We start from the raw sequence: 16,727 nt of genomic DNA, 5'->3' as shown, positions 1-16,727 counted from the left end.
TTTCCATAGATGTTGCCTGGCCTGCTGAGTTCCTCCAGCATTTTGTGTGGTTTCAATGATAAATGAGCTTACTGATGATATTTTGTCCTATTATCAGTCGTGTACATATCACTGCGGCAACGCTGAGCTCTTTGCATAAGGCCTATGAAGTTGAAGAAGGAAATGGACACCAAAGAAATGCCTACCTCAATGAATTGAAGCTTAAAACTTACCTAGTCATTGATCCAAGGGTGAGTATTTGAATTGAATTGACTTTATTACTTACATCCTTCATATACACGAGGAGTAAAATCTTTACGTTACGTCTCTGCTCAAATGTACAATTATAGTAATTTGTAATAAATAATATGTACAACAGGATAGTCAATATAACATAGAGATACAGTAGAGTCAGCATGAATTAATCAGTCTGATGGCCTGGTGGAAGAAGCTGTCCCCGGAGCCTGTTGGTTCTGGCTTTTATGCTGCGGTACCGTTTCCCGGATGGTAGCAGCTGGAACAGTTTGTGGTTGGGGTGATTCGGGTCTCCAGTGATCCTGCGGGCCCTTTTTACACACCTGTCTTTGTAAATGTCCTGAATAGTGGAAAGTTCACATCTACAGATGCGCTGGGCTGTCTGCACCACTCTCTGCAGAGTCCTGCGATTAAGGGAGGTACAGTTTCCATACCAGGCATTGATGCAGCCAGTCAGGATGCTCTCAATCGTGCCCCTATAGAAAGTTCTTAGAATTTTGTGGGTGGGGGATATCAAACTTCTTCAATCGTCTGAGCTGCAAAAGGTGCTATTTGTGCCTTAATACCAATTCAATTTTTCACATTGTGTCAGAAACCTTAGATTCTGATAAGTTTACTTGTTGTAAGCAAGACTAAAATATGTTGAATCAGAATGGAAATGTATTAAGAAGGGAAAGTGCAGATGTTAGGGCTAGACTGCATATTTACCACATTCTTCTACACGGGATCATCTCCTATACATCAGATAATCGAGCTCACTTGTGGTCTGGAATGTAATCTTGTGGATTGGAATGATCTGTAAGAGTACGAGAGTCCATTCAATCAGTCTGGATCACTATAATCCGTGTTTAAAGAATCATTACTATGGTCTTTAGTTTGCTTACAAATCTAAATTTCCTGCCAGAATATCCAACCCCAATCTGATTGCAATTAAGTCTCAAAACTGGATAGGTTGAGAGATCTATAGTGATGTATAGCAATTTATGTCAAGTATTGACATATTGATTGAATGAATTCTCATCTCTGATTGCTGAGGGGAAAGCTGGCAAGGATTAGTTAGATAATGGATATGTGAGTTTTAAACTGGTTCCCAGAGCTAGTTTGCACATCCTGTCCCTTAGACACAGAGAGTTAAGTAAATGTAGCTATTTATTGAGGCACTTTGCAACTGAAACAGGCAGTGGTAAATGTGGTAACCATGTGACATAAAAACAAAAATGCTAGAACAAGGCAGCAGGTCAGACAGTACTTGTTGGGGCTGGGGGGGGGATGGTGTGAGAGGGAATTGAGGTTGACTCTTGTTTCTTTTTACAGCTGCTACCTGATCTGCTGAATGCATCTAATATTTTCTGTTTTTAATTCCTATTTCCAGTATCTGCAGCTTTTTAAAGGTTTATCAACGAAGTAACATAATCTCTTAAGGTAGTAGCAATCCACCAACCTTAGGGTAGATTTCCTTGACGGCTGTAGATGGTACACCACACTCCCTCCGCTTTTAAAAGGAAAGAAATAACTAGAGTCATAAAATTGATGTATTTATAGGTTGAGTTATGTGCTGAACTTCAACTTGCAAATGTAGTTGCATCTCAGAAATTTATATCTATAACTTAAACATAGTAATACTTAGACACTAAGCTTGAGGTTCTCCAGATATCGCTTTCCAGCGTCCACTTGTGGAAACTTGGTCAGATACTGGATAGAGGAATGTCATTCAGGGCATTGAAGTAATTATTTTGTTTTAATGTGGATTCTCCTGTTGAATATTTATTGAAAAGAATCTGCAAAAGAATTTGTAACTCTCAGGCTCACCCAGCTGGCGTACATCTAGGGGAATCGGCCTTCGGCCCCGCCAAACGGGGTAATCACGTTTGTGTGGATGCTGTGTAACGTCCCCCCGTTACAAACCCACAACGCAAAATATCAGATAGTACACCAGATGCAATTAAATCACAGAATTTATGAATCTTAATCTGAATACAGGGTTAGTAATGAAAATAAACTAAACAAAAAAAGGGCCCAAGTCAAAGTAAAGATTACATTGGAGCTCACTCCATAGTCATTCTTCACCATTGGTCTCCTCCGAACGTCGCCGACCTTCAGACCCTCAGATCCCAGTTCACTCCGTCCAGTGGCCGACCAGCTCTCTCCATACGCATCCTCCCTCTTCATCTCTCCTCGACAAAAGTCCATGAAAAACCCGGCTCCCAAACACACGAGAAAGAACAACATTTCTCCCATTGGCTAGCCACTGAATTCCAAAGTCCCGTTATCTCTAGTCATAACCCAAACATTGCTGCTACAGAGAAACCATTACCTGAACAGTGGAACAGTACATAGAAGCCATTACATTAGCCTTAGCAGTGAAACCTTTCAGCGTGTTACATTCTCCCCCCACCAAATTTAGTCACGTTCTCATGACGTTGAGATAATTCGCCAACCCTTCCTGCAAAACACAAAGCCCAATCCAGGTGTAAAAGGCAGTGACATAGCTCCCCAAAACAGTAGAGATCATGCCCTGTTCCCCAGCAGTACATAGGCCAACCTATCTGGTGGTCTCCTAATTCTCTGTATCTCCTCAGCTAACTCTTCAGGCTCAGACGCTATTGGAGGTACTTCGGGTCTACCTGGCGAATCTTCCCTCGATCTTTCACTCATGCCCCCCTGCAACTTGGAGCCCCCGTCCCGTGTCCAAGCCCCGCTTCCTCTCCTTCAGGGTCCTGCTGTAATCCAGGCTGCCCACAGATAGCCCCTCCCAACTTCACCTGACTCAGTGGGAGAAGGGCCGGGAGTCTCTTCCTTAATCAATGGGGAGTTAGCGAATGGCAGCATGTACCACACATCCAGATCATCATCCTCCGAATCAGTATCCCTCTCATGGGTGGGGCCCGGCCCAGCCTCTCCCGCTAGGGGCCCTGCAGTCACCCCGCGTTTTCACAGAGTCCTCTTACTAGGTGTAGACTCCAAGTCGGGCTCTGGGTCTACCTGAACCTCTTGTTTCAGGGGCAACAGGTGGTTCTGATGGAGAATCTTGACAGGCCCATTCCCATCCTCTGGTTTCACCCAGAAAACTGGTAGGTTTGGCATCTGACTCTCCACCACATAGGGCGTAGCCACCCAGCAGTCAGCCAACTTGTGCTTTCCAGGTAGCCCCAAATTCCTTATAAGGACTCAGTCTCTCGGCAGGAGTTGGGAGAACCTCACCTTCTGATCATACCTCCTCTTATTTCCTTGATTCTGCTTGGCGGCCACAACCCCAGCCAATTCATAAGCCCTTTTCAGCTCTCTTCTCATGTCAGACACATACTTCGGTGGTAAGTCACCCTCATCTGTCCCAAAACAAAGGTCAAGGGGCAACCTCGCCTCGTGCCCAAACATCAGATAATATGGCGAGTACCCAGTAGCTTCATTTCGTGTACAGTTGTAACAATGAACCAGATGCCCAATATGTTGACTCCACCTGCTCTTCTTGCTGATCTCCAGGGTCCCGAGAATGTCTAGCAAGGTCCGATTAAACCTCTCAGGTTGGGGATCGCCCTGCGGGTGATAGGATGTGGTCCTAGACTTCGCGACTCCAAGCGTGCCCAGTAACTCATTAATCAGTCTGTTCTTGAAGTCCCGTCCCTGGTCACTATGGGGAGGCCATAATAAATGAAATACTTCTCCCATGACACTTTTGCCTCTGTAGTTGCCCTCTGGTCCTTGGTAGGAAAAGCCTGAGCATATCTGGTGTAGTGGTCCGTGATGATTAAGACATTCGTCGTGTTGCTGGCATCAGGTTCTATTGACAGGAAATCCACACATACCAGGTCCAGAGGCCCCGCACTCTGCAAGTGGGACAAGGGAGCTGCTCGCGTAGGGAGTGTCTTCTGTCATATGCAGCGAATGCATGACTTGCAGTATTCTTCAACTTCCGACTTCGTTCGGGGCCAGTAAAACCGGTCTCTGAGCAATCCATATGTCCTTTCAACCCCCAAATGTCCAGAATCATCTTGAAGTGATTTCAACACAATCCTCCGATACTTCTCAGGCAGAACCAGCTGGCATTGCCGAGGTCAGTCCGGGGCTGACGTGACCCAGTATAAGATCTGGTTCCGCAACTCCAGCCGAGGCCATTCTCTCAGTAATGGAGGAACCGAAGTGTGTTTCATCTTCTCCGCCTGAGTCCTGTCTTCCTTTTCAACCGTGAACCAAATAGTGCCAATGCCCGGATCATCTTGCTGAGCAGCTGCCACTTCCCCAAAACTCAAATCTGGCAGCTGATTTGTCTTCGGGGCAGTCAGGTTACAGTAAACATGGGGTATGGCATCATCAGAAGCCCCCAATTGATCCACTGCTCAATCCTGACTCTCCTTTTCCTCTGCCTTCACATTGATGGCAAACTGACACATGGCCTTCACCCCAGGGGCAGGAACGCTCTCCCACTCCTCATCCCTATCCAGTCCCTCATGCACTCGTTGGGACAAAGCATCAGCATCAGTGTTCCAGCTCCCTGGCCGGTACTTCAGGCTGAAATCATAGGGAGACAGTGCTGCCAACCACCTATGGCATCCAGTTTCGCTGAGGTCAGGATATAAGTTAGGGGGTTGTTGTCCGTCCTCACCTCAAACTTGGCCCTGTAGAGGTAGTCACTCAGCTTATCCACCACCGCCCATTTCAACCCCAGGAATTCCAACTTGTGCATGGGATAGTTTTTCTCGGAGGGCAAACGCAAACGGCCTCAACCCAGAGCCCTGATCCTGATACAGGACACCCCCTAAACCCTCTTGGCTGGCATCTGTGTGCCATACATACGGCAATCGGGGCTCCACAAAAGCCAGCACCAGTGCCTGGGTCAGCGACTGAAAAACCTCCTCACATTTTACATCCCACTTCGGTCCAAAGGGCTCCGATGGGTTTAGATATTCTCCAATCTCCTGTCCTTTTTTCTCTCTCCCTTTCCTCCCCAAGGGAGGGTAACCACACAGAAGCTGATTCAAGGGGGTGGCTCACTTTGGTGTAGCCCTTCACGAATCTCCAATAATAACCACAAAACCCAAGGAACAAGTGCAGAGCGCTCACAGTCTGGGGCCTTGGCCAAGTGGTCACCGCCTCTATCTTAGCCGGGTCTGTAGCTACTCCATTCCGTGAGATTATGTGTTCGACATAGCTAACAGGCACTTTGCAAAACTGGCACTTGTCCAGGGAAAGTTTTAACTCTTCAGCTTTCAGGTGGCCGAGCACCTTCAATAGCCTCGCTTCATGTTGTTCCAAGGTGGATCCAAATACACCAACACCTCAAGCAAGTTCATATCCCTCACTGTCTTCTGCATGACCCTCTGGAAGGTGGCAGGGGCTCCTGATATGTCCTGGGTCATCCTTTCGAACTGGAAGAATCCCAGTGGACATATAAATGCCGATTTCTCTTTGTCGCCCTCACTCATCAGGATCTGGTAATATCCACTCCTCAAATCCAGTGCACTAAACCACTGCACACCACTCAGACAGGCCAGGGCGTCTTCGATCCTCGGGACCATATGCTGGTCAGGGACGGTGTGCCTGTTCAGAGTCGTATTGTCCACACACATGCGTAGCTTCCCGTTCTTCTTCCGGGCCACTACTATTGGAGACACTTTGGGGCTTCGGGACTCAGTGATGATCCCAGCTTCCTTCAACTTACACAAATGCTACCTCACGTCTTCCACATCTGCAGGGGCCAGTCGCCACAACCTGTCTCTAAATGGGGTGTCCTCGGTCACCTGGATAGTGTGATGAGTGCTCTTGGAACAACCCACAATAAACTCATCAATGGAAAAGACACCTTCCAGCTTCAACATCTTCTCTACCACCTCCTCGTCCAACCTGGCGGCACAGGGGAGTCCCCGAAGTTGAATGAATCAGCGGTCAACTTTCCCCCCTTTTCCAATAGTTTTTCCCCGGCGTGCCTCACAGGGACACTAGACATTACGTCACTGGGAACAAATGCACCAGGGGCATCCCTCATTTGAAGGTGACCTCCCTCTTCATGGTGTTCCTAACAATCATTGCCAATCTGCTTGCCTGTATAACCGAGGGCTTCTGCAATTCGGGCCTCACCAGTACCCCAGCCAGAAATCCCGATTCCCCCTCGTGGTCTTCCAGAGCATCCACTACGGGGGCTTGGCCCTCAGGCATTCCAGGAAATTTGGGGGTCCCCATCACTCTCATTACTTCCCCGGGCCATACCACCATTGGCTTTGACTGGGTGAACCACACAATCCCTCGTTTAAATTCGGTATCCGGCCCAATGCTGCCATGCAGTTCCTCAAAAGCAGCTCGAAATACCGGGTGCACAGACAATGTTCCCAAAAAGCTCCCACCCACCTTCTCCTTGCAGGCCCCCATGAGCCTCCTCACAAGAGGGGTGTTGGTCCCCACCAGAATTGAAATGCCGCCCGCCTCAACAGGGTCCGGACAAACCAGCACCAATGTATCAAGAACCTCAGACACTCCCACGTCCGAGAACTCCAGTTTCACTGACAAATAACCGTCATATCATGGTTATCATAATATGATTGAGTTCAGTTTCAAATTTGAAAAGGAGAAGCTGGTATCAGGTGTATTGATATTTCAGTGGAACAAAAGGAATTACACTGGTATGACAGAAGAACTGGCCCAAGCTGATTGGAAAAGTAAGCTAGATGGAGGGACAGTAGAGCAGAATTGGATGAAATTCCTACAAGAAATAAGGAAAGTGCAGGAAAAATATATTCCAAGAAATAAGAAAATCATGAATGGAAAAATGGCACAAATGTGGCTAACGAGAGAGGTTAAGGCTAAAATAAAAGCAAAAGAGATGGCGTACAAGGAAGTAAAAATTAGTGGGAAAACTGAGGACTGGACCACTTTTAAAAACTTACAGAAGGAAACTAAGAAAGTCATTAGGAAAGAAAAGATTAATTATGAAAGGAAGTTGGCAATTAACATAAAAAAGGATGCTAAGAGTTTTTAAAAATATATGAAGAGTAAAAGAGTGACACAGGTAGATATTGGGCCGGTTGAAAATGATGCTGGAGAAATTATAATGGGTAACAAAGAGATGGCAGAGGAACTATATGAGTATTTTGCATCAGTCTTCACAGTGGAAGACATTAGCAACATACCCGATAGCCAGAGGTCTCAGGGAATAGAAATAGGTACAGTCAAGATTGCTAGAGAGAAAGTGCATGGGAAGCTAAATGGACTAAGGATAGATAAATCTCCCGGACCGGATGAGGTGCATCCATGGGTTCTGAAGGAGGTGGCTTTGGTGATTGTGGAGGCATTGGAAATGATCTTCCAGGAATCAATAGACTCTGGCATGATTCTGGAGGACTGGAAGGTTGCAAATGTAGTTCCACTGTTTAAGAAGGGAGGGAGGCAGCTAAAAGAAAATTACAGACCTATTAGTCTGACATCGGTAGTTGGAAAGTTATTGGAGTTGGACCTCAAGGACGAGGTTATGAAATACCTCGAGGTGCATGACAAGATAGGCCCAAGCCAGCATGGTTTCATGAAGGGAAGATCCTGCCTCACTAACCTATTGGAATTTTTTGAGGTAAACTCAAGTAAATTTGACAAGGGAGAGGCTGTGGATGTTGTGTATTTGGATTTTCAAAAGGCCTTTGATAAGGTGCCACAGAAGAGGCTGCTTAATAAAATGAGAGCCCATGGAATTACAGGAAAGATATTGGAATGGGTGGAACATTGGCTGATAGGCAGAAAGCAAAGGGTGGGAATAAAGGGATCCTATTCTGGTTGGTTGCCGGTTACTAGTGGTGTTCTGCCGCGGTCGGTGTTGGGGTCGCTTCTTTTTACACTGTATATTGATGATTTAGATTATGGGTTAAATGGTTTTGTGGCTAAGTTTGTGGATGACACTAAGATAGGTGGAGGAGCAGGAAGTGTTGAAGAAACGGAAAGATTACAGAGAGACTTGGTCAGTTTAGGAGAGTGAGCAAAGAAATGGTAGATGAGATACAATGTTGATAAATGTACGGTTGTACATTTTGAAAGAAGAAATAATCGGGCAGATTATTATAAAATTGGGAAAAAATTCAAAAATCGGAAGTGCAAAGGGACTTGGGTGTCCTCGTGCAGGATACCCTAAATGTTAACCACCAGGTTGGATCGGCAGTAAGGAAAGCGAATGTTATGTTGGCATTCATTTCAAGAGGAATAGTGTATAAGAGTAAGGAGGTGTTGATGAGGCTCTGTGGGGCACTGGTGAGACCTCATTTGGAATACTGTGTGCAGATTTGGGCCCCCTATCTTAGAAGGGATGTACTGATGTTGGAGAGAGTTCAGATAAGATTTACGAGGATGATTCCTGGAATGCAGGGGCTAACATATGAGGAGTGTTTGTTGGCTCTTGCACTGTATTCATTAGAGTATAGAAGAATGAGAGGGAATCTCATAGAAACATTTTGAATGTTGAAAGGGTTGGACAGAGTAGATGTGGAAAGGCTGTTTCCCTTGGTGGGTGAGTCCAGGACAAGAGGCCACAGTCTTAGAATTAGAGGGTACCCAATTAAAACAGAGATGAGGAGAAATTTTTTTAGCCAGAGGGTCGTGGATTTATGGAATTCATTGCCACATGAAGCTGTGGAGGCCCGATCATCGAGGGTGTTTATGGAGGAGATTGATAGGTATCTAATTAATCAGGATATCAAGGGATATGGGGAAAAAGCCAGAAATTGGAATTAGATGGGAGAATAGTTTAGCTCATGGTGGAGTGATGGAGCAGCCTCGATGGGCTGAATGGCCTACTTCTGCTCCTTTGTCTTGTGATCTTGTGCATGGATAATCACCAGCACTGATAGTGCACTGAATGGTGTCAAGGGTAAATGCTTCAGATAATGGTTGTAAAATGAACGGTACAGTAACGTGAACTGCGACCGGTGTCGAGTATGGCTTTAGCGTATATTCCCTCTATCTGTAGAGACACACTCTGCAGGAATAGGGTCTTTTGCTTTTGGGAGTTCCGTGGTACATTGCTGGGAATGTGTTCCCCCAGAGACACCAGGCCATTCCCTCACTGGGTCTCCTCTAAGTTTCCCGACACCTCTCCCTTCTTAGATACTCGGCGGCTTCCTGCCACTCAAATCCCTGCCAGAAGTGTCCCTCTTCCCCGCAGTGATAGCACACGCTACCGGCCGCCCCTCTTCTCGCAGAACCCCAGCCACCTGCAGCCCTCTGCGTGATCCATCCCCTTGGGGGGGGCCCTCTCTACCAGTCCTATCATACGGAGGGTCCACACCGCTCTTAACACCCGGGACATCTCAGTTCTCAGCTCTGCCACCACCTCCTTTACCAGTTCCTGGGTTGGGTTGGGCCCGGTCACTTCACCACCAGGGGCTACTACCAAGGACTGTACCCTGCTGACAGAGCCCTCTTCCGACCTCAACACATTCTCCTCCTCTTGCGCCTCTCTAATCCGCTGAACAAATGAAGGAAGGGGGGCACGCTTTACGGGACTGTCGGAGACCTCAAGCAGTCATGTCTTGGGGCAGGGCGTCCTTGGCTATCTGGTCCATCCTTAACTTATTCACCTCAGCTGCTTGAATGACCCCCTGGTGCCACAAACAATTTAGCTGTCGCTCTAGCCAAAAAATGTACACGGTAAGCTTCTCCCCCTTCTCCTGACGCATGTTTTGAAACCACCCCCCCCCCCCGGCCCATAAGCTCCAGTGTGCTCCCTGTCATACCATCAGCGCGCTCTAGCGCATCTAGATACTCAGCAAGGGAAGCAAAGGCCTGGTTGACTGTCATGCCTCTTACTACATCAGCCACCAATGCCCTCAAACTTTCAACTAATCTCTGTCGCTTTACATCATCAGAGAACTGCCACTCATCTGAGAGGTCTGCTCCACCTACACCTCATACTCCTCTTCCCCCTCAGGGGTGGGTCTTATTCCAGAGAAAATTGTTAGCTTTCGGCAGGGACCCGCTGCCTGTGCACTGGGCCACTTATTCGCCAGGGAGGTAAGGGCTGATGCCAACTCAGAACCCTCACTCTTCACAGCAAAATATCAGACAGTACACCTGATGCAATTAAATGATAGACCTTATGAATCTTAATCTGAATATAGGGTTAGTAATGAAAATAAACTAAACAAAAAAAGGGCCCAAGTCAAAGTCAAAATTATGTTGAACCTCACTCAGTAGTCATTCTTCCACCATCGGTCTCCTCCGATCGTTGCCGACCTTCGGACCCTCAGATCCCAGTTCACTCCGTCCGGTGGTCTACCAGCTCTCTCCATACACGTCTTCCCTCTTCATCTCTCCTTGATAAAAGTCCATGAATAACCTGGCTCCCAGACACTCAAGAAAGATCAACATTTCTCCCATTGGATAGCCACTGAATTCTAAAGTCCCGTTATCTCTAGTCATAACCCAAACATTGCTGCTACAGAGAAACCATTACCTGAAGTGGAGCATTATTTAGAAGCCATTACATAGGCCTTAGCAGTGAAACCTTACAGCGTGTTACAATTTAGTTAACACGCTGTTAATTAACACAGTTAATTTATGAGTAATAGAGTCATAGAAAAGTACAGCACAGAAATGCTCCTTCAGCCCATCTAGTCCATGCCAGCCTGTTTAAAATGCCTACTCCCATCGACCTGTACCAGGACCGTTGCGGTTTATATCCTTAACGTCCATATGTATTGTAATGGAGTAATGGTGGTGATGTATCTGCAGAAATAAACCTGTTTGAATTTCTTGGGTAAGAGCATTTATAATGTGCATGCTTGAATAAACATTTGTGGAATTTGATTTATTAGTTCTATGTTAAATCAAGGATCTCTCAGGAAATGTGTGGGATTGGAGTGAAGTTATGTAAATAGTTATTAGAGGATAAGCCAATGTAACTCAAAGTGAATTTCCTCTGAATTTGATTTTAATAGGTTTGGACATTTTCAGAGTGAGGAATGAGCTGGTACAGACCCATAGCTAAACAGTCTGTAGTTGCAGCACTTTAGGTAAAATATGCTCTGTCACAACATTACCATTTGATTCATAGGAGCAGGTTTAAATTCCTGTTTGTTGGTGAGATGAATGGGCCTTCTGATAATTCACGATTGTGGAGTTGTGCCATTTTGGTTAATATTTGCTATGAGAGTACAGCTGGAAGTGGAGAATGTAAACGCCATTTTTGGAGTTGCTCCTTCTATAATCTACGAAGGAAAAATTTATTCAGCCTAACAATGACTGTGTAGATTGAGCATATATCTTTCACCTCTCATCAATAGGTTGTATCCAACCTGAATTAGTAATTATCTTTTATATGAGAGCTGTAAGAATCCTGTGAAAAAGTGGTCCTAATTTGACAGTTATGCCTAGAAATGACACAGGCTGATGAGTGATACATGCAATCATGAAAATTTGCTGGCTAAATGAGAATTTGGAGTTGGTGAGATAAGCAGCTTTTTAGTCTAAATGGAGATTTAGTTTACAGCTCACTCAATTTGTCAAATGTGACCTGGGGAAATTCTGGAACACCATCATTAAGTCCCAAATGCACAAACTTTATTAAAGATCGTTGTACTGTTAAGAATAGAAACGTGCATTATGCACAATGTTCTGCTGACTTCTACGTTTTGTTTGTAATGAACCTTTTCAAAGTGGATGCAATGTTCTGATTTATAGCTGAGGTTCAGTTGCAGCATAGGTGGAAGGCTGGCACAGATGATATAATCAAATGCTAAGTGGTTGACCTAGGAGAGCCTGAAACAGTGTCATTCATTTTAAACTTTAAGACATTTTAATTGGTTTACATATCTTGGCTGTGGAATCAATCATAATTATAAATATGCTGTAAAAGAATATTGACAGCATAACTAACATTATTGCTTATGCTAGAGTTGCGGAGTGCTAATTGTGCTGTATTTATCAAGTCAAGGACTGATTTGTTAATTTTTTTTTACAGTTTCTGTTTGTCTCCCACTGTTAGGTTAGATTTGTATATTATTCTGGTCTGGTGACTAATGGATTTCACTGGGACTTTCTCGGTTAAATATTCCTGGAATTGATTTTAATATGTGGCTAGTTTGAATTCACTGGTCTGGGGATTAAAATACTTGCCAACTCCCTGGATGAAGAATGCTGTAACTGACTGTTCGCATTTTTCACTGTGCGGAATTCTTTTGGTGGTTCAGACAAGGAAAGTGTAAGAGAGACTTGGCTGATCACGTGGTGTTTGTGGAAAGAGAAATGGGAGTTAATGTTTCAAGTCGAAGACCTTTCTTTGATATGAATTAGATGCTGTTTGGATGGAACTACAAACGTTTGTAAATCTACTTGGTGGTATAGTACCAAAACACTGAGAAATAACTTGTTCAGTGATTGATAGTTTGGTAGAACGGAATCCACTGGGGTGATGACCTTCTCTAGCCTCAGCTATAGGAGGCAAAAATTAAAAAAGGCTGCTGAGGTCAATAATTCGAACAAGCATCAGAAGTTCCGTACATGATGATGGAGCTTCACGGAGATATCCAATGTGTGGGAGAAGGAACAGGGAAAGGGTATGCAGGGGTGTAAGTAGCTCCCTTTCATCGAAGAGTTGCAAAACATGATTAGTCAGGTGATTGAAGTAAGAAGCCCACCTCTGAAGAATTTTCAGGGCATTTGTAGGGTTGTGGGAATAGATTCAATGTCCTTCAGTAGAATAGGTGCAGCTTCAATGGGACCAAGTCATTTCCTGTATCTGTCCTTTTCTCTGGTACAAAGTTTAAAAAAAAACAAAGCATCCAATCCAGATGGAGTACCTGGCTGAGTACCGAAGACCTGTGCTGACCAATTGGCTCGTGTGTTCACGGATATCTTCAACTTTGGCAGTGTGTGGTACCCTCCTGCTTCAGTTATACTGGTGTCCAAGAAGAGTGTGGTAGTTTGCCTCAATGACTATTGCCCAGATTCTGGATTTCCCCACTTGCAGACCCCAGGCGCAGAGATGAAGTGTTCTGAGAGGCTTGTGTTGAAACATGTCAGCTCCTGTCTGAGTGGCGATTAGGATCCGCTCCATTGCATTGGCCCTTCAGACGACCCTGGGACATCTGGACAGCAAAGATGCATACACCAGGATGTTGTTTATCAATTACAGCTCCACATTTAACACCATCGTCCTCTCAAAACTTATCGGTAAACTCCCAAGACCTGGGCCTGAATACCCTCTTGTGCAGTTGGATCCTGGATCTCTTCACTTGCAGACCCCAGTCAGTTTGGATTGGCAGAAACTTCTCCACAATCTCCAGCTTAGGAACACCACAGGAATGTGTGCTTAGCCCCCCGCTCTACTCGCTTTGCACCTATGATTGTGTGGCTGAGTACAGCTCTAATAGCATATTCAAGTTTGCTGATGACACCGCTGTTGTGGGTTATATCAAAGGGGATGATAAATCAGCATACAGGAGGGAGACTGAAAATTTGGCTGTGATGTCATAACAACAACCTTTCACTCAATGTCAGCAAGACCGAGAAACTGATAGTAGACTTCAGAAGAGGGAAAGCAGAGACCCGTGAGCCAGTCCTCATTGGAGGATTGGAGGTGGAGTGAGTTACTAACATTAAATTTCTGGGTGTCACTATCTCTGAGGACCTGTCCTGGACTCATCATATAACTGTAATTGCAAAGAAAGCTTGACAACACCTCTACTTAGGAGACTGTGGAGATTCGACATGACATCAAAAACCTTGACAAGCACATCCACTATAGGTGTGTGGTGGAAAGTGTATTGATTGGCTGCATCATGGCCTCGTGTGGGAACATCAGTGCCTTTGAGTGGAAAATCCTATGAAAGGTAGTGGATTTGGCCCAGTACATCATGGATAACACCATTGAGCACATCTGCATGAAATGTTGCCGTAGAAAAGCAGCATCCATTACCGAAATAAAATCCTATGGTGTTTCAAGAAAGATACTGGCATGGATAGCAGAATGGCTGACAGGCAGGAGGCAGTGAGTGGAAATAAAAGGGGCCTTTTCTGTTTGGCTGCCGGTGACTAGTGGTGTTTCTCAGGGTTGGGACCGCTGCTTTTCACATTGTCTGTCAGTGATTTAGATAATGGAATTAATGGCCTTGTGCAAAGTCTGTGGATGATGCAAAGGTAAGTGGAGGGGTAGGTAGTGCTGAGGAAGCAATTCAATTGCAGCAGGACTTATTTGGAAGAATGGGCAAAAACATGGCAGATGGAATATAGTGTGGAGAAATGTATGATAATGAATTTTGGTAAAAGGAACAAAAGTGTGGACTATTATCTAAATGGGGATAAGATTCAAACATCAGAGGTGCAGAGGGACTTAGGAGTCCTCATGCAAGACTCCCAGAAGATTAATTTACAGGTTATTTTGTGGTAAAGTGGGCAAATACAATGTTGGCATTTATTTCAAGGGGAATAGAATATAAAAGCAAATAGATAATGCTGAGCATTTATAAGACACTAGTCAGGCCACACTTGACATATTGTTAAGAATTTTGGCCCTCATATTTCAGAAAGGATGTGTTGTCATTGGAGAGAGTCCAGAGGAGGTTCACGAGAATGATTCCAGGAATGAAGCAGTTAACACATGAGGAGCGATTGGCAGCTTTGGGCCTGTACTCACTGGAATGCGTGGGGATCTCATTGAAAACTACCAAATGTTGAACGGACTAGATAGGGTGAACGTGGACAGGATGTTTCCTGTGGTGGGAGTATAGAGAACTTCAGGGCACAGCCTCAAAATTGAGGGGTGACTCTCAAGAACAGAGGAAAGGAGAATTTTTTTTCAGCCAGAGAGTAGTAAATCTGTGGAATGCTCTGCCACAGACTGCGGTGGTGGGCAAATCCATGTGTATATTTAAGGTGGAAGTTGATCATTTCCTGATTGGTCAGGGCATTGGAGGATATGGTGAGAAGGCAGGTGTATGGGGTTGAGTGGGATCTGGGATCAGCCATGATGGGATGGTAGAGCAGACCTGATGGGCTGAATGGCCTAATTCTGCTCCTGTCTCTTATGGTCTTATCAAAGATCCTCACCACCCGGACCATGCTTGTTTCCCGCTGCTGCCTTCAGGTCGAAGGTACAGGTGCCTCAGGACTCGCACCACCAGGTTCAAGGACAGTTTCTATCCCTCAACCATTAGGGTCTTGAACAAAAGAAGATAACTACACTCATCCATTGAGATGTTCCCATAGCCAATGATCTCACTTGAAGAACTCTTTAGTTTGTTATTTCATGCTCTTGTTATTTATTGCTATTGGCATTTGCACAGTTGGTTAAATTCTGTGCTCTGCTTGCTCTTCCATTGAGCCTGTTTATGGTTACCATTCCATAGATTTGCTGAGTATGCCCGCAGGAAAATGAATCTCGGGGTTGTACGTGGTGACGTAGAAATGTAGAAAAACTACAGCACAATACAGGCCCTTCGGCCCATAATGCTGTGCTGAACATGTACTTACTTTAGACATGTATGTACTCTGATAATAAATTTTACTTTGAACTTTGAAGCCTCATTACCTGATCTTTCTGCATCAATATTGTACTTACACTTCCAGTATATTCAAAAGTAAATCTCATGCAAAGGGACAAAATTGACCTTCTTTAATAGAGTGAAACATACTCAAAACAAACTGGCAGTCAATTTCACACCAGACCTGTGAAATGACTGTGGAAATGATCATAAGCTGTCTATTCATTTTGTAGATCCACAAAGTCCAACTTCACTGATATGTTTTACTGTCATTATTCTTACGCCTTAATGATTACACTATAGATTCCGTGCCAATGTTATATCATCAACAGACAAACCAGCAAAGCCCAAAGAGTCGACACCTGCCGAAGCCAAGACACGTTAGCGATGGACTAAAAATGAGAGCGTCTGTCCGCATGACGCGATACCTGGAGTCGTGGGGTGCAGCAAAACCGTTTGCCCACTTTCAGCAACGGGACAATGTTACCTCTGAAATCTCAGCACCGAGCGGAAAGGTTGGGAAGGTAAAAAAAGAAAACATGGATGCTGTGGAAGACTTGTACTATTGATGAAACAAATCAACACATTCTCAGTCCTTTCTTTCCTCCCATCTTTCTAGGAAATCCCAGCGCATCCTCTTGGGCACCACAGGACATTGGATCGGTGGGTTTCCGTCAGCTGCATGAGAACAACATTTGCAGATTGATGCTATAGTATATTTAGTTAGAATTTGATAATTCTCAGACTATCTTGCATAATTTGGTTCTTTAAAGAAAGTAGTTAACAAAAAAAATCCTTTTTTTTTGCCATTTATCTTTCTGTTGGACCCTGGGGATATGGTAACTGCAAGATTGGGTTGCTGAATGGCAGACCAAAGACTCAGAGGCAGAAGTCAAATTCCACCATGGAAGCTGGGAAATTTAACTTCACTTATATAAACTGGAATAATGGTGACTGTGAAGCTCCTAGATTGTTTTAAAACCATCCTCTAGGAAACGAAAATAGCCGTTCCTGCTGAACGTGGTTCAGATCGGACTCCAGACCTAC

General features: G+C 44.8%; 1 protein-coding gene across 5 annotated transcripts in view; it reads left to right on the top strand.

Annotated features, from left to right (window-relative positions):
* The window catches only part of adcy7 (adenylate cyclase 7), a 166,146-nt gene that overhangs the window by 110,874 nt on the left and 38,545 nt on the right, over window positions 1–16,727 (top strand). For all 5 annotated transcript variants that reach the window (XM_073070041.1, XM_073070040.1, XM_073070044.1 and 2 more), the window contains 3 exons: window positions 98–230; window positions 16,013–16,204; window positions 16,300–16,343. In XM_073070041.1, the coding sequence (XP_072926142.1) occupies window positions 98–230; window positions 16,013–16,204; window positions 16,300–16,343 (369 nt within the window). The remainder of the gene's footprint in view (window positions 1–97; window positions 231–16,012; window positions 16,205–16,299; window positions 16,344–16,727) is intronic.

Source organism: Hemitrygon akajei, chromosome 17 (genome assembly GCF_048418815.1).
Source record: "Hemitrygon akajei chromosome 17, sHemAka1.3, whole genome shotgun sequence".
In the NCBI taxonomy this organism is placed as follows: Eukaryota; Metazoa; Chordata; class Chondrichthyes; order Myliobatiformes; family Dasyatidae; genus Hemitrygon; species Hemitrygon akajei.
This window is presented reverse-complemented; position numbering and strand designations above follow the sequence as displayed.